This window comes from Oncorhynchus kisutch, linkage group LG16, assembly GCF_002021735.2.
Source record: "Oncorhynchus kisutch isolate 150728-3 linkage group LG16, Okis_V2, whole genome shotgun sequence".
NCBI classification, from domain to species: Eukaryota; Metazoa; Chordata; class Actinopteri; order Salmoniformes; family Salmonidae; genus Oncorhynchus; species Oncorhynchus kisutch.
This window is the reverse complement of record NC_034189.2, coordinates 26,398,858-26,423,065: the sequence shown is the minus strand read 5'-3', so window position 1 is coordinate 26,423,065 and position 24,208 is coordinate 26,398,858. Positions and strand designations below refer to the sequence as shown.

General features: G+C 45.0%; 3 protein-coding genes across 7 annotated transcripts in view; all 3 read right to left on the bottom strand.

Annotated features, from left to right (window-relative positions):
* LOC109906262 (regulator of G-protein signaling 12) overlaps positions 1–529 on the bottom strand; it is a 68,457-nt gene extending 67,928 nt beyond the window's left edge. Inside the window, exon 1 of the mRNA XM_020503876.2 lies at positions 454–529. The gene's annotated coding sequence lies outside the window, so the exon portion shown is untranslated. The remainder of the gene's footprint in view (positions 1–453) is intronic.
* Positions 530–1,567: 1,038 nt separating this feature from the next.
* LOC109906845 (myb/SANT-like DNA-binding domain-containing protein 1) lies at positions 1,568–4,145 on the bottom strand. Its single transcript, XM_020504691.2, has 3 exons — positions 3,629–4,145; positions 2,890–3,177; positions 1,568–2,485 (listed from the first exon to the last, which is right to left on the bottom strand). Exons 1-3 carry the CDS (start codon positions 3,886–3,888, stop codon positions 2,185–2,187), a joined length of 849 nt encoding a protein of 282 aa, XP_020360280.1. The 5' UTR covers positions 3,889–4,145; the 3' UTR covers positions 1,568–2,184.
* Positions 4,146–6,806: 2,661 nt separating this feature from the next.
* On the bottom strand, positions 6,807–24,071 carry LOC109906553 (E3 ubiquitin-protein ligase DTX1). Of its 5 annotated transcripts, none has more exons than XM_031792130.1 (8): positions 23,676–24,071; positions 22,784–22,998; positions 17,498–18,566; positions 10,701–10,762; positions 10,209–10,370; positions 9,720–10,102; positions 9,548–9,637; positions 6,807–9,449 (listed from the first exon to the last, which is right to left on the bottom strand). In XM_031792130.1, exons 2-8 carry the CDS (start codon positions 22,989–22,991, stop codon positions 9,219–9,221), a joined length of 2,205 nt encoding a protein of 734 aa, XP_031647990.1. In that variant the 5' UTR covers positions 22,992–22,998; positions 23,676–24,071; the 3' UTR covers positions 6,807–9,218. The 5 variants fall into 5 exon arrangements, with proteins under 5 accessions (XP_031647990.1, XP_031647989.1, XP_031647991.1 ...); XM_031792129.1 differs by having other exon boundaries at positions 17,498–18,605; positions 23,676–24,064; XM_031792131.1 differs by lacking the exon at positions 23,676–24,071 and adding an exon at positions 23,188–23,484.
* Between the last annotated feature and the right edge of the window lie 137 nt (positions 24,072–24,208).

Genomic DNA, 24,208 nt, shown 5'->3' with positions numbered 1-24,208 from the left:
AATATTTATTTTATGTAAAGAAAGGAGATTTCTGGACGATGCACCATGTTGCCTTGTCAAAATGACCGAGCGGCACATATTTCTGTTCGATATGAGAATGACGCTCCTCCCTCCCCGTTTTTGCCCGCTGACGTGACGGGGCTTGGCCCGGTAGCCTTTGTCGGTGGCCCAACATAATCGAATCCGCCCAATCTCTCGTGTTGAATATTCAAATATTTGCGGTATGATCCTATTGTTTCTGATAATCAAAATTGATAAGCTAAATATAAACATTGTTACCGATATTTAAACTACAATTCACACATAGCATTACCTAAATGCAATCTTAAGCATTTCACATAGGCTAACTATGCACGTTTAAATCAAAGCTATAAGATGATAATGTGATGCAACATCCATTGCACAATTAATAATGGATTTATTACAAGATAATTAACACAACATCGTAATTACCTTACATTAAATCTTAACTGGATGTATTAACCACACAGCTCGAGAAGCGATACTTTGTTGCATCCTGCCACTCGCTACTTGTAAACAAACTGCATTGTGGTCAAAGTTCTGCAACGGTTGCAAGGGCGAGTCACGTGGTCCTATTACACATGTACTGTACACACCACAGTCGGTAGACAAATATACACTCAGCAGTGAGTCAATCAATGTAAACATAGAGCAAGCCCAAAAGCAGATGTTTACTCATGTTTAGGCCTACTAAAACCCTGGATATTTTTTTTTAGGCCTAGTAGGCTAGTGAAGTGAAATACAGTCATGTAATGAGAATAAGCAGACTATTATTATCTTTTTGCAGTAGGACCCACTTTCAGTATATTGATTAATTACATTTTTAAAAATTGCATTTAAAATGCTAAACCTACACCTGGCAAAGCTACATTCAACTCCCTTCTATTTAATCCCAAGGTTTCCCCTAATCCTCTCAGACAACAGTTAATTATTCAAGACAATGCTGTTTAAAGTGAGTTACTGTAACTGTCCTCTCACATTACCCACAACACTGAGAGTAAACCCCTTCCTGGATTTGCCTGTCTAGCACTTTCAATAGTTTAATGTGTTGATATCCTTTCTCTCTAAACCAGTCCAACCACTACCATGCAAGAGAAGCAGATACTGTGTTATTGTTACACATTATATCATTGCTATCATATAATATTATGTGTTTTATTGTATAAAGATACTATTACATTACATACACACTAAGTGTGAATGCTAACATTATGTATGCGTTTACACAGGCATCCCAATTCTGATCATTTTTCCACCTTTTCACATCAGATCTTTTTCAGAGCTATTCTGATTTGTCAAAAAAAATAGAATTAGTTAAAAAAAGATCAGAATTGTGCTATCTGTGTAAACACAGCATATGTAGGCTACAGGGCAGGGTAGCCTAGTGGTTAGAGTGTTGGATTAGTAACCGAAAGGTTGCAAGTTCAAATCCCCGAGCTGACAAGGTACAAATCTGTCGTTCTGCCCCTGAACAGGCAGTTAACCCACTGTTCCTAGGGAGGAATAGTTGAATACCAGGAATAGTTGAAAGACACACCAAAAATGATAACAGAACATATGTTTTTATTTCAGTCATACATTTCAAACAAGTAGGCTATGCTAGTTCGGATATTCAAAAACCATAGCAGGACAGACATTAAAACATAATTGATACAACATCAAATGCCCATGCCTTTTGTCATCAAGATATAGAATTTGTGGATATACATTGTCTTTTGTCGATGTGAACACGTATTTTCCTAGCTTGTAGATATCTTTCAAATCTGAATGGTGGAACATGTCTAAGAACTAGCCTCAGCCGTACACCTCGGAACCCTCACCCCTGACCTCTCACTCTCTCACAGAAACTACAAGATGGACATTCTAGAAAGGACGAAACCATCTATATTCTCTCAGTACTGTTGAGCAAGTTGATAAGCTTTTCCCTCTCTCTGGGGGTTAAGTGTCCAGGCTAGGGATAAGGGTGAGGTTGAGATTGACAATTACAGTCAGTATTCGCTATCAATCAGTTGTTAAAAAGTGCCATATAGCAGGTCCTTTCTAGCATAGCCATAGCGATCACCAAGCATAGCCTTATAGCATTTTATCATATATAGAAATTATTTTCTAGAATAGCCATATATTGACCACCCCCACCCCCCTTGATCCCTCACCCTTGATCCTTCACCCCTGCCCTGGCTCTTTGACCCCTGGCTGGGCAGCAGAACCCCAGGTGGGTATGGGGGCAGCGGGTGGCTGAATCATCTTCTCCAGCAGGTTCATCATGCGCTCCTGGAGCTGTAGGCTTTGCACCTGGAGGAAGTTTTGCTGGTGCATGACGCGGCGCACCTCGCGGCACGTCTCCTCCACCGCCCGGCTCACCTTCCGCTGCTCCTGCAGCATTGCCTCCATCACCTTCAGCTTCCACCGCTTCAGGGAGAGGTGCTGGTGTACTTTTTTCCTCTTGGCCGGTGCCGGGTGGGAACTGGACAGAAACTTTGTTAGTCAAAGTAATGGTAATGACACAGTATATAGAGAGTTTTATGCAAGTACTCAAGAGATTTCATGGATATGTTTTTCATTCCATATGTAGGAACCTTTTTCAATCAAACCGTTTCTGGGATAAGCCAGGAACTAAAGAAGAGGTTGAAATTAAAGTAAACTCAATGTATGCTAAGTACTCTCATGCGAACTAACTATCATCACAATTCATTGTTCATCTTTATCACTTAGAGAGCCTTGTGGAGACTCTTTATCACACCCTACCAATGACAATGGAGGACCCCTCTTGGCAAGGGTGGGCAGTTTAGCTCAATAACCCAGCTTGATACCACTCTCTTTCTCTCTCTCTCCCCTCATTTGAAGACCAATATGTAAACATGGCCTTACTCAGTACAGGGAAGCCCGGAATGCAGACTGCCAGAGCTCTCCGATCCACCCAGGTCCTCCCTAATTTCCATCTCATCAGAGGAGCCTGTGTACTCCGGAAGGACGCCCATGGGGAGGCCCTCCGCATGGGAGATCGAGGCCTCCGTGGAGGTGGAGGGGCCCGAAGACTGGAGCTCAAATGGGTTCATAGTCCCATTATAGGCAGTCTTGGTGAGGATCTTCTCTATGGCTTGGTAGTACGGCCAGTCCGGGGTACCTCCACTCCCATTGGTCGTGCACTTCATTTTCCTGTCAAAGAAGGACAGAAGTTAAGGATATTGGTTTGGGTCCAGTAGTGGGCATCAGACATCTGGGTTTATAGGTATCATAGCTACCTGTATTAAGTTCTAGGTATGTAGGATGCTCTTTTTTATTTATTTTGATTTACTAGGCAAGTAATAAGAACAAATTCTTATTTTCAATGTCAGCCTAGGAAAGTGGGTTAACTGCCTGTTCAGGGGCAGAACGACAGATTTGTACCTTGTCAGCTCGGGGGTTTGAACTTGCAACCTTCCGGTTACTAGTCCAACGCTCTAACCACTAGGCTACCCTGCCACCCGTGGGGTTAAATTCCCAAGAAATAGCCCACGTTTGTCTACTCTCTCTGTGGATATTTAAGTAAGTTCATACAATATAATATTTTAATGGATTTATGTTGCCACCTCTTTCCATCCAAACAAATAAATTGTGTATTTCTTACACTTGCCTGTACTGGAAAGACATATTGGTGATTTTCATCTTGATCTCCTCCCGGTGGCGCTGTTCTCCCGTGAGCTCGAAGAACCTCTGGGCCATTTTCTCATAGATCTTGGTATTCCTCTTGCACTTCTTCAGGTCGGCAACGTTCTGTTCCCAGACGTACAGGAGCCCCTTCATCTCCGCATCAGTCCAGTTTCGGGCCCTTCTGTGCTTCTCGCTGTGGCCCAAGAAGAGGTAACTGAAACTGTCCTCGGTGGCCATTTTGAAAGCCCACTCGAAAGTACTCTATTCCTGTTTTGGTTTGGTAAACAAAATAGGCCCCCAAAACGGCTTAGTTTGAAAGCCCTTTTCTGCTCTAAGGTGCAGTCTAGCAGTTGTCAGTGGAATGTGGTTGCAAACAGCCACACACCGCTCTGCTTTGCCTGTGCTTTTCCCCCCGTGTTTAGCTGAAAGAGGACTCAAAATGGGGCCTAGGGCAGGAGAGGGATCCGGTTAAAAGCTTTTAAATGGAGGAAATCGTCACTGTGATGTCAAGTTGCCCTGGCAACTAGGAGGACCCTCTTTCTTCCTCCCCCAGCTCTCTTAACCATTCCCTGTCTCTCATGTCCTCTCTGGCTCTCTGGCTCCAATGCCACAACAAAAAGCTTTTAGCTGAAACGCAACGAGTTAGGCCAGAGATTACAGGGAAAACAGATTTGAAATGTGAGCCTCGAGGGAGGGAGTAGAATGAGAGAGCGGGTTTCATTTGTTTCCTTGGCAACAAGGCTGCCAAGACGTTGCTGCATTTAAAAGCTTTTAATAACATACAGTTGGGAGTGCAGGGACTGCAGGGACTGTGTGGATACTATTCTCAATGCAAGATGAAATGATATGCAAATTGTATGAAAGTGCAGGGGAAAGACGTTCGGGGGGGTGGGGGGGGGGGGGGGTCAGTGTATATTAAACCAAGACAATGGGAGTCCTGTCAGTAGGTCAGCTTATGTGTGGACACTTGAACCCCTCCCCCACTCCTTACCACGATATGGCCCTTGGCATGCAAGGGTGGGCTTAGCATGTTATCTCTCTCTCTCTTGCTCTCCACTAGCAACAGGTACAGGTTCACACAAGACAGAGTGCAATGATGGATACGAGCCATTATAGTCCATGTTAGATTTCAATACTAGAGGACATAAAGCACTCAGGAGACAACGTGAACATAACACTGTCTGTGTAAACTCCCCCAGCCAATCCCCAGATTTCCAAGAAGGGGCCACGTTGAAGTCAGAAGAAATTATAATGCCAGTGCCACTAATAACCGGACCCATCTGTGATTTACCATCACTATGTCTTTATTAGTGACCCTTTGCCGTCACAGTCTTAACACAGTTTTGTCCTTATTAAATCTCGAGGTCCATCTGTTCCATAGAAACTGACAGACATGCCATGCCATAACACTGGCTTTTTCTTTGCAACTCTGCCTAGAAGGCCAGCATCCCGGAGTCGCCTCTTCACTGCTGACATTAAGACTGGTGTTTTGCGGGTACTATTTAACGAAGCTGCCAGTTGAGGACTTGTGAGGCGTCTGTTTCACAAACTAGACACTAATGTACTTGTCCTCTTGCTCAGTTGTGCACCGGTGCCTCCTACTCTTTCTATTCTGGTGAGGGCCAGTTTGCTCTGTTCTGTGAAGGGAGTAGTACACAGCGTTGTATGAGATCTTCAGTTTCTTGGCAATTTCTCACATGGAATAGCCTTCATTGATGAGTTTCAGAAGAAAGTTATGTTTCTGGCCATTTTGAGTCTGTAATCGAACCCACAAATGCTGATGCTCCAGATACTCAACTAGTCTAAAGAATGCCAGTTTTATTGCTTCTTTAATCAGTACAACAGTTTTCAGCTGTGCTAACATACTTACAAAAGGGTTTTCTAATGATCAATTAGCCTTTTACAATGATAAACATGGATTAGCTAACACAACGTGCCATTGGAACACAGAAGTGAGTGTTGCTGATAATGGGCCTCTATACAACTATGTAGATATTCCATAAAAAATCTGCCGTTTCCAGCTACAATAGTCATTTACAACATTAACAATGTGTACACTGTATTTCTGATCAATTTGATATTATTTTAATGGGCAAAAAAATGAAGGACATTTTTAAGTGACCCCAAACTGTTGAATGTTAGTGTACCTCCTCCATTGAAGTGGACAGAGGTCTATAGGTTTATGTTAAGCCACAAATTGTTTTGGTTAAAGTTTCTAGTAAATTGAGTGCATACTTTTTTTGTAAGTGATCCCTGCAGGAATTGAACCCATGACCACAAAACACCACATATTGTTTTTAAATATCTGTCCTGAAGTGGCAGAAGATAGTGAAAGAGCAAACCTTGCAGTTCTATATAACTACATAAAATACATAACACATATGTTAGTCTATTTATACATCTTGACTGTCTGCATGTCGGCAACTGTTTTCAAGCAGCTCAAGCCTGTCAGATAGATCAAAACCTATTGAGAAATTTGACTTATTTGGCCAGAACTGGCACTTTAAGGCACAAAAGCCCTCTCATAACCACACACAGTGATATAGAAACTGGCTGGTAGTCTAGAGACTGCCCGATGCCAGTTAGTGTGTTGGCTACTGTGCTACACATTAGCCTAGTAACTAGAAGAAGAGCAGCAATTCAAGTCATTGTTTAATCTTATAGGCCCTTCTTAAATAGTTATCTTTCTACCTTTTCTCATTTGTTAAAGTGGACATAATCCAGACTACTAATCCAGAGCTCAGACTAATCTAGAGATAAACTGTCCTTCGTAGTTTCGCATGGTTAGACTGACCCTGTCATGTCAATAGTGAATTATCTGGGGACAAACCTTAGAATTACTCTATTTCCGAAAGGCACTTGCCAGTCAGGCAAATCAAATGTACATTTATGGTCACTTGCCCATATATATTTACATGCAGAAATGCCATAAATTGGCCGTATATCCCTTAAACGATGGGGAGGAACCAGAAAGTTTATGGTTAGGTTACTGGAATTCTTGCAGTTTGGTTGTTTGAGTAAGGAAAACTGCCCACCTTGCCCAACTGTTCAGTTTACTTGCCCCCGGCCAATAGGGCAACCCTTAGTGTCAATCCCTGCATAATAGGTATATACATAAATACATACACCCACACGAAAAGACACCAACACCGTAATCATCATACTGCTATTTTAATTGTCCCACTGTTACTTTAAATGCAAGTCTTTTGTAGTTTTATACGTTACTACTTTCTCTGCCATCATAGTTCTCAACGTCATTCGTTCTCTCCATTACAACTTTTACAAAGGTTTTATTAACAGTTTTTTTTTACAAAGTGGTCATGAGCCTTCAACCGTTGTTTTATTCCCATTGACGGACATGTAGTCAAACTGTGTCTGGGAAAGAAAATGACATGTGCCAAACTGAGCAGTGCAAGAACTGAATAGACATAAAACATGACTACATCAAGTCCTGCATAAGACATCCAAACCAGCTGCTGGTATCATTGGGGAGAGGGGGGGATACAGGGTCACATAACATGTGCCAAATGCAGTACCCTTACCCAGAAAGTACAATCCAGCAGTGATGGATATGTAGACATCATGTAGTCACACAGCTGTCACACAGCTGTAAAATGTGGCTAAACAATAAAAGTAAAAAATAAATAAAAATGTGGTTTTGATATGCCACTTACAAAAAAAACAATTTGATAAAAATTATAAAAAATAGAGCACAATAAATAAAATTCATTAAGTATAGAGTTGCGTTATAACCATACCTTTACAAAATGTTTAATGTAAAGTTGTATACATAAACACACACATACATACAGAAAAAATATAAACTATAAATGTTGGCCTAACATTTGCATGTTAACACATACTCAAACATATTGTCAATAGTACCGCTTTATAAGCAGGTCCGTCATGGACCTAACACAAACCGACTGGACCGTTTGACCACAGGTTAGATCGACGACAGAGCAAATCTTTGTCCCTCCTTACAGCAAAAACAGCAGAAGGTTCGCTTTTCTCAGAGACGAATGAAGCTGGTGTCTAAAAGAAAGAACATGAAACCCAAAGTAGTTTTAACGGTTATAACTTCTTAAGGTCATGCCTAACTTTCCATGTTTCCTTTTGACTAAAGGAATAAAGAAAGACGATGCTCTGTGCAGTGCAAATCTGACCTCACGTGGCAGGTCCAATCATAGCTTTATATCTGATTTAATTCCTTCTGGGGTGCATCTCAATAGTCTAGTGCCCTTCCTACCCCCCATCCCTGTTCAATCATCTGCAATGACGTGAAAGAATTGGAGAGGAAGCTATGTAAGACTATTGAGATGCACACATGGTTTGAAAAGGACTCTCATTTTGTGCTTTTAGGCTCACCCACCCCACCGAGAGGGTTCCCAAAACACTAACACTGAAAGGGCCTGGCAACGGACGAGTCTTAAATCGTCCGAGGTAAAAACTCAGATATTAACACACAGACACCCACAGAGGCTTGTAATATTTAGGAGCCCTCTCGAGGAAGAGTCAAGCCTGACTCATTTCCTTACAATGTCACATAGAAAACAATGCTGTAGCAATCAAACAGACAACATACAGTGGTTAACCAGGTGAAAAGAAAATGGAATCTAAAAATGATATGAAACTCAAACCGAGCCAATATATAACAACTATTTAAAATGTACAACAACGCATTTTCAAAAATGATACAGCAATTAATAAAACACAGAAGAAAACCTATAGAGGCCAAGGGAATGTATTTTTCGACAAGTACCACTAGAGGGCATTACACATTCATGCTCACACATCCAGTCATAACATTAAATATTTTGAACGTTTTCTGTAAATGAGAGACTTGTTACTCTGCTGCCGGTGGTCTAATACTTTTTTGCCCTCTACCATTCATTAGCCCATCTATCATAACCCCACTAATACCCATTTTTAGCGTTCATCCTACCCGTTACAGCAGCTCTGGTGACTTGGTTCACCATTGAATTCAATTTGACCAATACAGATTCCGTACATTCCTGTCAAACTCTCACAGTGTAAACAACAGCTTCTGTCCAACACTGAATTGTATGTGCGCTGTTGCCTCAAACGTCTCACTGAATGACATTTTGTGACGCCACCATTAATGTAGCAGAAATAAACTAAAACATTCCATCATACACCCTACCTATGCAGCTAAGCCACAGCCCACCTGTTCAGAGGGTGTATGATGTTGTACCTCAGTCAGTGTCGCTAGAAACTACAGTCAGACAGTCGATTTGTCTGTTTCTCTATTTGTTTAATGTGCGGTTGGTTCTTTTTCTTGGCTCATCTATTCACCCGTTCAGTCATTTCTTCTCGTATGCAGTCTTTCAGGCATTCGGTTTCTGTTGCTGTCACATTTGCGCTGTCTGTGTTAATTTCTGTATTTCTCTTTAAAAAAAATTTACATATTCATTTGTCTATTTCTTCTCATCTCTGTTCCGTTGTGTCGCTCTGAGTCTGTATGTTCATTGTTTAAGCTCTGTCTCAAGTCTCCAGAGTCAGAACAAGTCTCTGTGTTGCTGTTTCCCCATTGGCCCGTCTTTAGCTCAGTCTCTGGGTAGGCACTCCTCCTCTGTGATCCCCTGGGCCTTAAGCTCCTCCAGAACGTTGTCCAGGTGGCCTGGGTCGGGGTAGCCATGGCCTGTTAGGTTGGAGCCAAACTCAGTCTTGTGGTGCACTTCGTTCCAGATGACCGTGTCCGACTCGCCCGTGGTGCTAGACGTGCCCACCGAGAAGATGAGCCGGCGGTCCCACGCCACCAGCAGCAGCTTCAGTACCTAGGGAAAAAAAGAGTGAAAGTTAGCTACACAATCCAGTCATTTCATCTACAGCAAACCAGTACAAACTAGTAAACAGGAAGTTAGCTGGTGTTGACCTTGCGTCCCTTCTCGCTATCAGGGAGGTAGCAGTGTCGGGGGAATCCCCGGGCGGTGAATGGCTTGCCCGGGTTCGGGTGCTCAGGCCCCTGGGAAAAGGTGAAAGGGATTAGAATATAAATACTGTACATCAGATGCGTGTAGTATGTGGATGGGCAATAAGGCTGTTACCTGGATGCCGGGGGGGATGTTGTAGATGATGCGGATGGTCTTGCAGTCAGGGTGGCCGGGCAGCGAGTGGGGGATGACGTGGTACTCCATCTTGCCGGGTGGCTGGTTCCCCGTCTTCACGCCGTAGATGGTCTTGCAGGTAGGGCACTGTAGGCTGCCGTCCTTGTTGCCGTTGTTGTACATGGCCACCAAGCACTGCAGGTGGTACTGGTGCCCACACTGAGCCAGGCGACCAACCGACTCTGCCCGCTGGATTCCACCAACTCCGGGGCCCTTGTATCCCGAGGGCCCAGCCAGGGCCTCCATGCAGATAGTGCAGTCCTCCTCTGGGGGGTTGCGGACCTTCTGAAGGTACCTCTTCACTACTTCCTCAGGGGTCTTGCCTAAGAGAAAGGGATGAAAGAGACATTGTTAGTGAATGAATCACTGTGACCCACATTTCCTATGTTGGTGTGTGTGTGTGTGTGTGTTTGTGAGCGCTACACCCACCTTTGCGAGCCTGCTTCTTGGTGGTCTTGCGGCAGCAGTGGCCGAGGCCGGGGACGGGCTTTATGTCACTCTTGCTAACGGGCGGGGGATGGAGCACCAGCTTGGGAGGGCGGGTCAGACAGACAGGAAGTCCTGCGGCACTCATCAGGATCCCTGTAATACCTAGAGACAACCAGCAGTGGGAGCAATGAGACTCCTCCACCACTGTCTATTGAGCTTAACCTAGGTAGACACTGGTCCATCATAAGCTACACTCATTCTCTATTTATGGGTCACATTAACAAATTAAGCCGGATTCTCTGTAACACTGTCTATCATTATTAGGTAAAGTGACGTTGACCGCTAAATGACCAAAATAGGCAGAGGAAATGAAGACTGAAAATGGCTTTAGACACTGGTACAAAGTTCCCCAATAGCTTGACTAGGAAACATAGCTTCCCAGGCAGCTTCAATCTTCCTGTTTTGATATTAAGACTTAATGGTTGGTCTTACCTGCCAATGCAGGGTGGACAGGGCTAGATCCATTGAGGTTCTTCACAGGAACCGTCGGGACACTGAAACATAAAACACACTTCAGAACACACACACCTAGCAGACACAAATTATTTCCCTATTGTATTCGGCGCATGTGACAAATAAAATTTGATTTGATTTTGAAACAATCACATCAGATGTGTGTCATAGGTAAACTTCAGGTGACCAATGACCACAGTTTCTGGTGTTTTCTGTGTCAAGGGTCATACCATATCAGCAGGTCAAAGAGCTTTTGCTGAGCCACGTTGTTGACACGTTGACACGTCGCTACGCCATCCAGGACTCCTCTAGTTGCCTGCGCCATCACTGAAAACAACAAACCTCACCTGAGCCAACACTGAAAACAACAACCCTCACCTGAGCCAACACTGAAAACAACAACCCTCACCGGAGCCAACACTGACAACAACAACCCTCACCTGAGCCAACACTGAAAACAACAACCCTCACCTGAGCCAACACTGAAAACAACAACCCTCACCTGAGCCAACACTGAAAACAACAACCCTCACCTGAGCCAACACTGAAAACAACAACCCTCACCTGAGCCAACACTGAAAACAACAACCCTCACCTGAGCCAACACTGAAAACAACAACCCTCACCTGAGCCAACACCAAAAACAACAGCCCTCACCTGAGCCAACACTGAAAACAACAGCCCTCACCTGAGCCAACACTGATTTGAGAAAACCATGAGTGCATAGATTGTTAAACTACAGAATGTTTGTTGGCCAGTCGGTCAATTTCATCTTAATTCCGATCAACTCAGGAATGGAATACCACTCCTATAGAAAAAGTCCATGCCCAATATAACTGACAGGAGTTGAAACAGAATCCAACAGCCAGGATTGAAATAACCCATCATTCCCTACAGCCTTCTCAATACTAGTTATTCACATCCAACATAGTCCCACTGTCAGACAACTGAAAGAAAGAGTGCTGTATCATTGTAAGCATTTGTCATGAGCCTCCACATTCTTCACAATATGATCCATACAGAAACCGTACTGACTAGGTGTTCAATTTGATTATTGTCATCTTGACTTTGAGTGTGGGGTTTATTTCCCAGCTGAAATCTGCAAACCCCTCAGGTACCAATTAAAATCGTATCCCAAAGATGATTTTCACTATCGCTTCTCCAAACTTGAATCTTTCTCAATCATCTCTTCTGTCTCCTTTCCAAATGTCAATAATAAATCCTCCCCGGGTATGTATATCCTCAGATACGCTTGCATCTCCCTGCTCCAGTCTCCCTCTCCTCTCTCAGTAGGTGTCTCATATTCCTCTGGCTTTTACAGTGTAGGGATTTTCCATCTGTTGACGTCACCACACTGAGATTACCTGCCAATTAGCATGTCACAGTGCACGGCTGCCAAACGGCAGACAGACACCAGCGCATACTGGAGTAACGGCATTAGCTGAGGTCACCCCCTCTAGCCTTACACGCTGTGAGGGAATGCTGTGCGTTTTCACTGAGGGATAGTCCTTGACATAAAAGCAGAGGCGTGGATTGGTAATGAGTGATTAACTGAAAGTACTTTAGGTAGAGAATATTACTTGTGACGTTTACCCGCACACATAAAACCTAAACGTGGAACTGTTATAAAGGCTACATTGAGTCCAATGATTCAGCCACATTGTTTGAAATAGGTACTGAAAAATACTGTTCGCCCATCACCAACTTGTGATGTTTCTACTGTTGAAGACAACACAGCACTGAACCACTGTGGCTCATTCATTGTATGATCTCCAAGGTCTATTCCCCAACAGAGGTATTCCTCATCTGCACATTTCAAACCAGGTTACACCCTCACCAGTCCCTCTTTGAACATTTTGGTAACACTTTATTCGGAAAGCCCCTCTCCCCGACAGATGAAGCACAATTGGTTTTGTTTATCGAGTGCGTCCACTGCAACATATTACAACAAATTTGAATGCCTGAGTAGCTGAGGATAGTAAACCAACGATTACGTGTCAACAGTAGTAGTTCAATTCGAATTCATCCAATGACAATAGTTGTTTGATCATCTGAGCACCTGTCTGGCCACTATCCAAATAAAGCGGGACCAACGTGGTCTTTCAACCGGACACTTTCCAGACCCTCAGTTCAACTGTAGGCCATGTCCCAAGTCCCGCCGCACGACGTGGCTGGTGGCATCCCCAACTTGGCTTACAGTTCGAGAAACACGGCGCAGTTCATTGGGTCACCGGCCTTTTGTGTGGTAAACGACTGACTGTCGGGGTGCTCTTGCCCAGTGTTCTCTCACAGATACGAAGATGTGGGCGAATGAAAAGCACCTTGTGACGGCAGATGGCATAAACGCATTGGAGAACACGCTCGTGCCAGGGAGCGGACATGCAAGGTGTGAGATACGGAAGGAGGGAGGGTGGAGGAGAGGGGAAAGAGGGAGGAAAATAGTGAAGGAGAGAGGGAGAGAAAAAATGTGGAGAGGACTTGGGAGTTAAAACTATGTGGTTTAGTTTGATCCCTAGCTAATCTAAAACTTTAGTGCACTTTCTGGCTGATCCATTCAAGAGAACTGCTATGGTGTACAGGACACGAATAGTCACACACGGCCATAGGAAACATACAAAACCTACAAGCTCCAAAATCACATGTCGTGGGTCAGAAACTAAAACAACTGTCTGGTTCACAGATTCCTGGCAATACAAAAGGTACCAGGACCACTGTGCCTGGACCACTGACGAGCACGTGACAGGGGAGAAGGGGGTTGACCCTGTAACGTCATCGGTTAATCTCTTGACGTGGTTGACCATGCCCAGGAAAATAAAATGAACTTGTTAACCCTCGGTCATCGTCCCACCTCCTCACTTTCAGGTCTTCCAAGGACAACTTTCCAAACAAACACGAACAGAGTTTACAACTATGTTACGATGTGCTGAGTGATGCTGACATAATTAAATCAATTCAACGTATTGGGCCGGTTGTCCTGGACAGAGAGGTTTCAGCGACAGCTGGTTTTACAAGTGAATCTTTTGGTCCATGGGGTGTTCAACGTTTTACAGGTGTTACACAGGTGTTTTTCCCCTTCACACGCCTGTTCTACCTCCCTTTTATCCCCCTCCGTGTGTCAGTGAACCTGGCATGGTAACTGTTACAGTGTGTGTGGGTCAGTGTACCAGTCTAACGTTGTTTGTCTGCTGTGCATTACTAGAAATTATTGGGTTTTGTTACTCTGGGTACGTTCGTCTGCAAAATGATTTATAATATGAATAAATTAAATTAAATGAGTATAAAATATAAAATAACTCTAAACAATAACATGAATACTCAAATAATGTGGAAGAGAATGCCCCTGTGTTTTGAGGAGTATACACTGGCAATATACTAATTTAAACGCAACTGATGAGGCTTTTAGTTCTCCTCTGGGAAGCTAATACTAGGCAACTAAATACCAAATATGCACTTTAAAACGATCTCGTTTGGTTAACAACGGTTTAGGTAAGTGCAATATTTAATCAATTCAGATTTTTGGTGAACCATCCCCTTTATCTCCCAACAGTGGAGGTATAGTGTTTCACATTGACCTCTTATTCAACTGACAGGGAAGTTGATTCAATTTTCCTCCTCTCCAAAAGTTCTGGCCCTGGGAGTACATCTACAAGGTCTACCTACCTCGGAAGTTTTCCTTTCCACCGTCACCACGTCTTGCAATTTTACGGGTTAAGACTTTTTTGTTGAGCATTTTTGCCCAAATCCTAATGTAAGATCCCATGTAGTCTCGTTTTCATGTAAATCTTCCATTGAGGTTTCATGTGTATCTTCTATTGACATCAATGCATGACTGGGTTAGAGCTTAGCACATGTAACTCAAGTTAGGAAAAACATCTCAGCCTCCCGAGTGGTGCAGAGGTCTAAGGCACTGCATCTCAGTGCTAGCTGTGCCACTAGAGATTCTGGGTTCGCGACCGGAAGACCCATGGAGCGGCGCACAATTGGCCCAGCGTCTTCCGGGTTAGAGGAGGGTTTGGCCCGGCAGGGATGTCCTTGTCCCATTGACCACTAGCGACTCCTGTGGCGGACACGGTCACCAGGTGTACGGTGTTGTTTCCTCTGACACATTGGTGAGGCTGGCTTCCGGGTTAAGTGGGCATTGTGTCAAGAAGCAGTGCGGCTTGGTTGGGTTGTGTTTCGGGGGACGCACGGCTCTCGACTTTCGCCTCTCCCAAGTCCGTACGGGAGTTGCAGCGATGAGACAAGACAGTAACTGCCAATCGGATACCACGAAATTGGGGAGAAAAGGGGTACTTTTTTTTTAAATACAAAAAAAATAAAAATAGCTTATTAAACAACAAACGACACCGAGAAACAATTGAAGATAATTTCATCAAGTGAATTCTTCTGGAAGCCACAAAAAATACCTAAAAGCTGCCCTGTCATAAAACTGTATCAATTGACAAAAATTATCATTGAAAAGTAATAAATAATTTATAAGCACGTTATCAACAATTCCTGACAAACTTTCAAAACGCTGCTTTACCCACTTGTGTCCTGACTCTGGCCCAACCCATTGGTTTCTGGGACCAATCAGAAGGTCTAGAATGTATTTCCATTCTAGAAATCACCGGGGAGGTACTCTGATTCATTGCGGAGAGGAAACTAACGTCTGTGGGCGTGGCTCTTGGCCGGAGCAAGCCGTTTGGGTAGCCAGGCAACAAGTTCTCAGCTTTTCACAGTGAGTTGGTCACGCGGCGAACAATGCCCTCTAGTGTTAAGAGGAGATCATTGCTTGACTCCCTCACTACTCTCATAATAACACATTATTCACACAGAGCCAGTAACTGTGTCAATATTGATACTCGCCCTGCAAGCATATGCTCAGGTGGCAACTCATCTATATGCATGTGTGGATTACCGAAGTAACTGCTACCTCACTTAAAAAAAAAAACTCTATCTACCTCTGTTGTCCTTTGCCAGGACCCCATTCCACACAGTCTCTTGCTCCCAATCCCCCTATGCACAGATTTGAAAACCTTAGACAGGAGATATGGTGCTATTACCACATTGCTTAAACCTCTCTCTCCTATCCTTTTCCGATCTACACAAGTGCTCGCTTGGGTCGTGGCTCAGTATGGCATCACCCCAAGACCCTAACCCTAGACTCTTTTCATTGGCCCCTCTGAAAATATAGGGTTGGTGAAAGCAATATGGTAGTTGTCGAAACCGAGTCCCCCAGGCACTGGGCACACAGACTGAGACGCTGCCTTGTGTCTACAAGACTGGAGCAGTCTGCCTCCAACAACCCCCCCCCCCTTCCCAATCCCTCCTCAACCAAACTTACACTGTTAACAGGTCTCATGTCTCCAAATCACCCCCCACTCCCACCCCTATATATGGGACAGCAGTCACTACAGCTTTGAGTTCCCCTCGTACCCCCAGCTCTGAGAGCCCCCTGCCTCTGTCCGTGCCCCAGCATTGTTTAGGAAATGGGAACCAGGCCTCGGCTGTGCCCACAATGGTTGCCACGGAGACCGCACACATACACACCAGCGGGGGCAGAGGGGCCTGTAGGAATGAGAATAGGCCTGGGAACTGGGTGTGTAGGGATGATGTCAGTATTACAACAGTAGCACCAAGCATGTCATGAGAGGACCGGGGAGGTTGTGTGTGGGTGTGTGTATGGGGGGAGGTCAATCTATGCATGTTATCAGAAAACTATGCTTACCCCAAGCCCCCCCCCCCCCCCTCCTCTCAAATTCTAACTGGGTGAATCAAATCTGAGTGACACAACGCGGCGTATTTGATATGAATGCGTTATGGAATTTCACATAGATATGAACCAGCTAACAGAATGTGTCATAGGGATTAAAGGTTTATTAATGCTAATGGGGTGTTAATGTCAGATATGGGCAGTGATTGTGGAGGCATGTCTACGCCAGTGGAAACGCCTTGGATCAAAATGTTGAAATTCCTCGTCTATCCTCGTTTTTCATCCCTTGTGTTGTGTTTATCTGCGAGAGACAAGCGTAGTCCACCGTGTTTTCGGATTGGGGTTAACAATTGTATTGGCTACATAACATCACTAAGTCTCTTTCTCAACACTGAAATTCCCTTGTCTTCAGAAAGAATACTTTCTTTAAGCTGTTTGGGCCGATATCCAGTACACAGATTGAGCCCAGTTCTGATATCGGTTCAAATGGAGACATAACTATGTATTAACAACAGGTTCTTGTCCATCTTGCAGGTTGTGTAGATCAATGTTTGGGTCACAACTGACTTGTTTCGGGTTATGGCAAGAGACTGGACTGTCAAAGCAGACAGACAATTGTAGTCACTCGCAGCACAAAAACGTTTCAAAACCACTAGACGTGCGTGATATTGAGTGTACGTGATATTGAGTGTACGTGATATTGAGTGTACGTGATATTGAGTGTACGTGATATTGAGTGTACGTGATATTTAGTGTACGTGATATTGAGTGTACGTGATATTGAATGTACGTGATATTGAGTGTGCATGATATTGAGTGTACGTGATATTGAGTGTACGTGATATTGAGTGTACGTGATATTGAGTGTACGTGATATTGAGTGTACGTGATATTGAGTGTACGTGATATTGAGTGTACGTGATATTGAGTGTACGTGATATTGAGTGTGCGTGATATTGAGTCTGCTTGCTTGTGGCATTAGATAGCACATCATATCAGATAGACAAGTGTCATAAAGGAGGTACATGGGAGGAGTATTTTTGTGAACTGTAGTGACATAACAGCTGGAGCAGTGACTCACCCGGAGGCGATGAGGGCTCTGGACTGGGCCATGGCGATGCGCTGCAGGGCGGGTCGGCTGAGCCCGGCAAGGCTGGCACGAGGTGGCAGGGGGGCTGCACAGGCCGCCGCTGCTGAAGACACGGGCCCCAGGACACGGGCGGAGGGTGAGGGGGTGGAGGAGGCTGCCGTGGAGATGAGAAGAGGAGCCGGCGCGGGCATTGACGGAGGGCCGGAGGACACCATGGAGAAGGAAGAGGAGGGAGGAAGAATGACACTGGACGCGATGGAGGAGGGCGGAGGCGGTGGAGGAGGCGGAAGGGGGGGTAGCGGCGGGGGAGGGGGCCGGGTAGAGGTGAGGGAGAGTGCGGCGGTGGCCGAACCCAGGAGGGAGAGCGAGTGGGCGAAGCCGCCGCCGACCCCTACACCACCGGTAGCCCCGCCTGCGGACGTCCTGTGGGGGGACAAGGACCTGGCCATGGAGGAGGGGGGGCGGGGGAGAGTCAGCGAGTAAGACCCCCCCATGGCCGAGTAACCACCACCTAGTTTGGGGCTGTGCGGCTTGTTCTGAGGTGGCCTCCTGCCCAGGGTGTGAGCCGTCGCCATGGCGCCTGCCTTGACGCTCAAGACCAGCATGCATTGCTGACAGGCGCAGGGCTGGCCCAGCGATGTGATGGCAGAGGCCGGCAGGGCGCCGCTTGGGTAGGCGCTACCGTTCCCGTTCCCCATGCCCACTCCGGAAACCCCCACCCCCGGCAGTCCTGCAGGGCTGGGTCCCCAGGCGTGGTGTGTCTTGGGAAGGGGCCCCGACACCAGAGGGTAGGCCAAGTCGGAGCGGCGTTGGATGCGGCGGCAGCGCTGCGTCTGCCCGTTGATCTGGGTCATGCTCTGAAAGTCGATGAGGTAGCAGAAGCCCAGTGGCGCCAGGTCCAGCCAGGGCTGCTGACGGTCGCGTGCTGCCTGGATGGCGATGCCCACCTCTGTGTCGTAGGCTGTCCACGAGCCTGTGTCGTTCTCCCACTCCCACAACCAGCCCTGGCCCGGCGCCGAAGTGGGGTCGTAGAAGCTGCGACGCACCGGTCGGAGGGTACCTGGGGTAACGGTAGAGAGACGAGGGTCACGCCACAGAACTACAGAGAGGGGAACACAAGAAGGACCTGTTCCAGAAGACCTTTCAACTAACCACATTCAGTCATAACACAACACCGATGACATTTGTAGCACAGTGCAGTAATAGACATACATTGACACAAAATACTATTGATATGACCTGTTCAAGTGAAAGAAAAGCATGAATAAAAAGTTATTTTTTTATTTTTAATTAGGCTTGGTTGACTGCACCTTTTTTGTTGGTCTATCTAGACCCAAAAAGGGTTATTTTTTACCTGGAACCAAAAAGGGTTCTGTTTTGGAGCCAGCCGCAGAACCCTTTTGGAACCCTTTTTTTCTAAGAGTGCAGATAAGCTAAATGTTCTGTAGGCCTTGCTGTAATAATTGTTGTAGACAAGCAAATTACACCACCACCAAATTTGATCAATCGGTGTGTGCTCCCTAAGAATTTGGGCAAACAGGCTAACAGGTTGCCCCTGGTAACAGCACACCATGTTCTGGATTGTGATTGGTTGCTGGCCTTGGTTGGGCTCAGAGTTGCTCAGAGCTGGTCATGTTTGCTTTCCCAGTCCAGAGACTTAACTCCACGAATGTTGAAAAAACGTTCAGTCCATATCAACTGTCGTCCTATTACCTGGGATTCAAAGAACTTCTAATCCTGGGTTTAACTCATTTATACTCCCAAAGAGTCTTATTAAAGTGAGCATGACTGGCAGACAATGAATGACGGTTGCTTTTTTTTAACCAAGAACACGTTTTGAGAGAATAAATCCGGAGTGCTTGAGATGCCAAGCTGCAATAGAAAACTACATCTTCAAATAACAAGACATAAACCAATATAAATGTATCTATAAACCGTTTGCCGTTCAAAACAATAGGGTTTGAATGTAACGTATACATGAACATACTTATTGAATTATGTAATAGACATATAACAATGCCTGGAATGCAACAGAGTACATTTTTCATCGTATCTGAACTCAACCCAACTACCCCCTTTTCTCTCAATGACCTCAGACTTCTGCAATTCATCTCACCTCCCTCCTCCTTTCCCTCCCCCTAGTTTTGGGACTGGGGCACCCTACCCCCTCTCTCCCCACAGCTATCCCCGTCTGGGAAGCAGGAAAACCGCACAAAAGTGTTTGTCAGCCCTAGGTCGCTAGGTGTATGGTGTTTCCTCCGACACATTGGTGCGGTTGGATTCCGGGTTGGATGCGCGCTGTGTTAAGAAGCAGTGCGGCTTGGTTGGGTTGTGTTTCGGAGGACACATGGCTCTCGACCTTCGTCTCTCCCGAGCCCGTACGGGAGTTGTAGCGATGAGACAAGACAGTAACTACTAACAATTGGATACCACAAAATTGGGGAGAAAAAGGGGTTAATTTTTGTTTCTCAGTGTTTCTCAGCCAAAGTGTTGAGAAGGGCGGCAGAGTCAAAGTTAGACGTCTGACAATTCTTCCCTTTGTGTTGTCGCCCACTTTCCTCACTTCATTGTGTGAAGACGTCTCTCTGTCTGGAGGGCTGGATACAATCAGCAATAGCATTAACAGCCTTAATAAGAGGCACATAAGGGAGAGTTTTGGGGTGAAGTTCAGATAGCCAGTCATAGGTGAGAGTAAATACAGTAGTTTTACTTTGGATATTTGCTGCTCACGAGAAAGCATGCGAGACTTGCAGTTGCACTGTGAATGTGAACCCAATCCAGGATTGGAGGCATTTGTACACATGGTTTGGGAATGTGTCATGAAAGAGTGTGAGGAAAGTAGTGTGTAGGATACACACTTTTGATCATGTTTTGAATAATAACTCATAATGAGAACAGCTCATCCATAACTGTGCCCTACATATACTGTAGATGTCCACACACGCACAACAACCACCCAGCCAGCACATTTGGTTCCTTGGGAGTTGGGAGCACATATATTTTTGGTTTCACATTGGTTGTGGGAACAAAGCCAGACGTTTCCTGACCGGAAAATGTTAGAACCCTGTGTGGAAAGGGTTTCAAATGGAGCCAAAAAGGGTTCTACCTGGAACCAAAAAAGTTTATCCTATGGGGACAGCCGAAGAACTCTTTTGGAACACTTTTTTCTAAGATTGTGCCATGACATCCTGCACTACATTGGAGCATGCTGTTATCTAAAAATAAATAGATGGAAATATGTGTAAAGCAACTAAATTGTGCCTGGAAAACTGCACTTAAGTGCGGGGTGCGTCACCTGAGTGGGTTGATTCACTGTTGTGGTCATCCTGTCTGGGTTGGCGCCCCCCCCCCCTTGGGTTGTGCCGTGGCGGAGATCTTTGTGGGCTATACTCAGCCTTGTCTCAGGATGGTAAGTTGGTGGTTGAAGATATCCCTCTAGTGGTGTGGGGGCTGTGCTTTGGCAAAGTGGGTGGGGTTATATCCTTCCTGTTTGGCCCTGTCCGGGGGTGTCCTCGGATGGGGCCACAGTGTCTCCTGACCCCTCCTGTCTCAGCCTCCAGTATTTATGCTGCAGTAGTTTATGTGTCGGGGGGCTGGGGTCAGTTTGTTATATCTGGAGTACTTCTCCTGTCCTATTCGGTGTCCTGTGTGAATCTAAGTGTGCGTTCTCTAATTCTCTCCTTCTCTCTTTCTTTCTCTCTCTCGGAGGACCTGAGCCCTAGGACCATGCCCCAGGACTACCTGACATGATGACTCCTTGCTGTCCCCAGTCCACCTGGCCATGCTGCTGTTCCAGTTTCAACTGACCTGAGCCCTAGGACCATGCCCCAGGACTACCTGACATGATGACTCCTTGCTGTCCCCAGTCTACCTGGCCATGCTGCTGCTCCAGTTTCAACTTCCACCTGACTGTGCTGCTGCTCTAGTTTCAACTGTTCTGCCTTATTATTATTCGACCATGCTGGTCATTTATGAACATTGAACATCTTGACCATGTTCTGTTATAATCTCCACCCGGCACAGCCAGAAGAGGACTGGCCACCCCACATAGCCTGGTTCCTCTCTAGGTTTCTTCCTAGGTATTGGCCTTTCTAGGGAGTTTTTCCTAGCCACCGTGCTTCTACACCTGCATTGCTTGCTGTTTGGGGTTTTAGGCTGGGTTTCTGTACAGCACTTTGAGATATCAGCTGATGTACGAAGGGCTATATAAATAAATTTGATTTGATTTGAAGTGTGCTCAAACAGTTGTCACTTATCAGGGGCCATATGTATCAAGCATCTCAGAGTATGAGTGCTGATCTAGGATCAGGTCCCCTTTGTCCATGCAATCTTTTTTTATTGTGATATAAAAGAACCGATCTTAAATCATCACTCTTATACTGATACACTTGATACATACTGCCTCTGTAGTCTACCGTACGTACAGTAAGACTGGAAGGTGGTTTGTCTTCTGCGCTCACTACCTCAAGTGCTGTGAGCGTACAGTGTGTCACTGCCCAGCTAGCACATAACGTTCTGAGAACCATATGTTTCTTAGTGTTTGGTGAGAGAGTGGTTGTCCTATGGTTATTTTGCATACAATTTTCCCAGGAATGGTGGAGGATAGTTGCTTGGCTTTGGAACATTCTAAGCTCATTTAAGGAACTTGACAAAAAACTTGACTTGACAAAAAAAAAAAAACTACTTTTAGGTTCTAGATAGACAGACTCTGAGAAAAAAAGGTGCCATCTATCTATCTATCTATCTATCTATCTATCTATCTATCTATCTATCTATCTATCTATCTATCTATCTATCTATCTATCTATCTAGGCTACTCTTCTGCCCCTACCCATGCTATGCAGATCCAAAATCGAAAAAATGACAACAATGATGATGCTGAAAGACTCTTGTGAAAGAATGTTTAGTGAAATGCAAAACACATGATCATGAGAAAAACATAACAATAACCTCTGTGTTTGGCATAATGGAGGCAGTTAACAAACAAGGCCTTGAAAAATAAATGTGAACTATACACACGACTATACATGCACACATAGGCTAGTCTGCATAAGATGCGGTTGCCTATTAAAACAAGAACATAAAGGCTGTTATTAAACCATATTATTTTGTTTCTACGGGCTAACTGGATAGTGTAGGCTATTGCACTGATATGTTGTAGGCCTATGCTACATTATCGGTTTCACTGCGGTAATAACACTGTAATAGCACAGCGCCTATATTCACATTCCCTCAATACACAGTTGTGTGAATGGTCGTCAGTCACATTAGTCTTACCTGTATCTTGTCGGAACTGGTGCATGGAATGCAAGTCGATGATGTAGGGCGAGAGGCGAGAGTCCACCTGGCCTAAGACAACACTACCACCCCGTGGGTCGTTGCGGATGACTGCCTCGATGTGGTGAGAGACGGCCGGGCTGTAAGGCCGCCAGCGCCCGTGCTCGTTCAGCCATTCCCATACCACCACGGCCGACGCTAGTAACATCCTACGCCTGCGAAATAGAATAGCACAAAAGCATTTTTAGGTGGTTTTCTTTTGAATATGTCCCATTTTAGGTACATATCCGTGCGCAGCTGCATCCATCTTGAGCCATTTGCAAGCTAGGACAGGCTATCGAGATATATTTAGCCTATAATAACAGCGTAACTATAGCTCTGTCAACCTGTAAAGTGGCGCCTACCTTCCATGTTGATATTCTGTACAGGTGCAACAATATTTCGTTTCTTTGTTCAAGCGAATCAATAAATCATTAAAATCGTTGTTCATAGGCAGGGGGGTGGGGACAAGCACGTTCCTTGCATTTTAGCCTGTATTCAGAAAAATGGCGTGTAAATAATTTCTGTGGCATAATCAGTTTTGGTGTGTGAAGATGCTGTGGTGGTGTGCTGAAGTGATGGGATGGATAGGCTACATCGACAAAAAGTGATTTACTGTAACAAGTGGTTTCATTTTGCGACAATGTAGCCTATATGATTTTCTCATGGTATTATTGTAATACAATGTAACAGATACGCAGTGAGCTTCCACTGGTCACTGTAAAGACCAAAAATCCATGAACTATCGAGAGTTCCACGGCTTTATTCCACTGTATATCCTTCACATTTGAGGAATATTTGTTTATGTGTAGGTAGGATATAGCCTTAAGTAAATCAATATAGACATATTTACCAATGCCGGATACTTTTAGTTCGCCTTCCGTAGGCTAACGTTACCTCCAATCAAAGCCAATCCAGTGTAGGCTAGGGTATTCTTGGTTTAGCTACTATCCATCTCGTTATGTTAGAAAGTATTGCCTATAGTAGTGCAAATCCAAGGCTGTTGTTGCGAGAAAATGTGTTTAGGCTATTTGTTTGGATCTCCACGAAAGCCTGCATAGCCATGTCGTGCAATTGGTCCATGATGTGTCTTGGTTTTATGAGTGGGTTGCATTTAAACGCGAGGAACAACTAGAAATAATTCCGTAATCACCGGTCAAAAATATATTTTTTACAAAATGTTGCCATGAGTGCGTGGACAAGCATTTCACCCAGTGATTTCAACCAGTCCTATCTATCAGCAAGAGGTAATGTAGCCAATCAAATTCCAGAAACAAGGCCCAATACTCCGCCCATGACTGAGCGGACCAGGAGGCACAATTTGCAAGCAGCAGTAGATCTAATTTAAACGTCATAAATCAATTACATTATTAAATGTTTTTATGT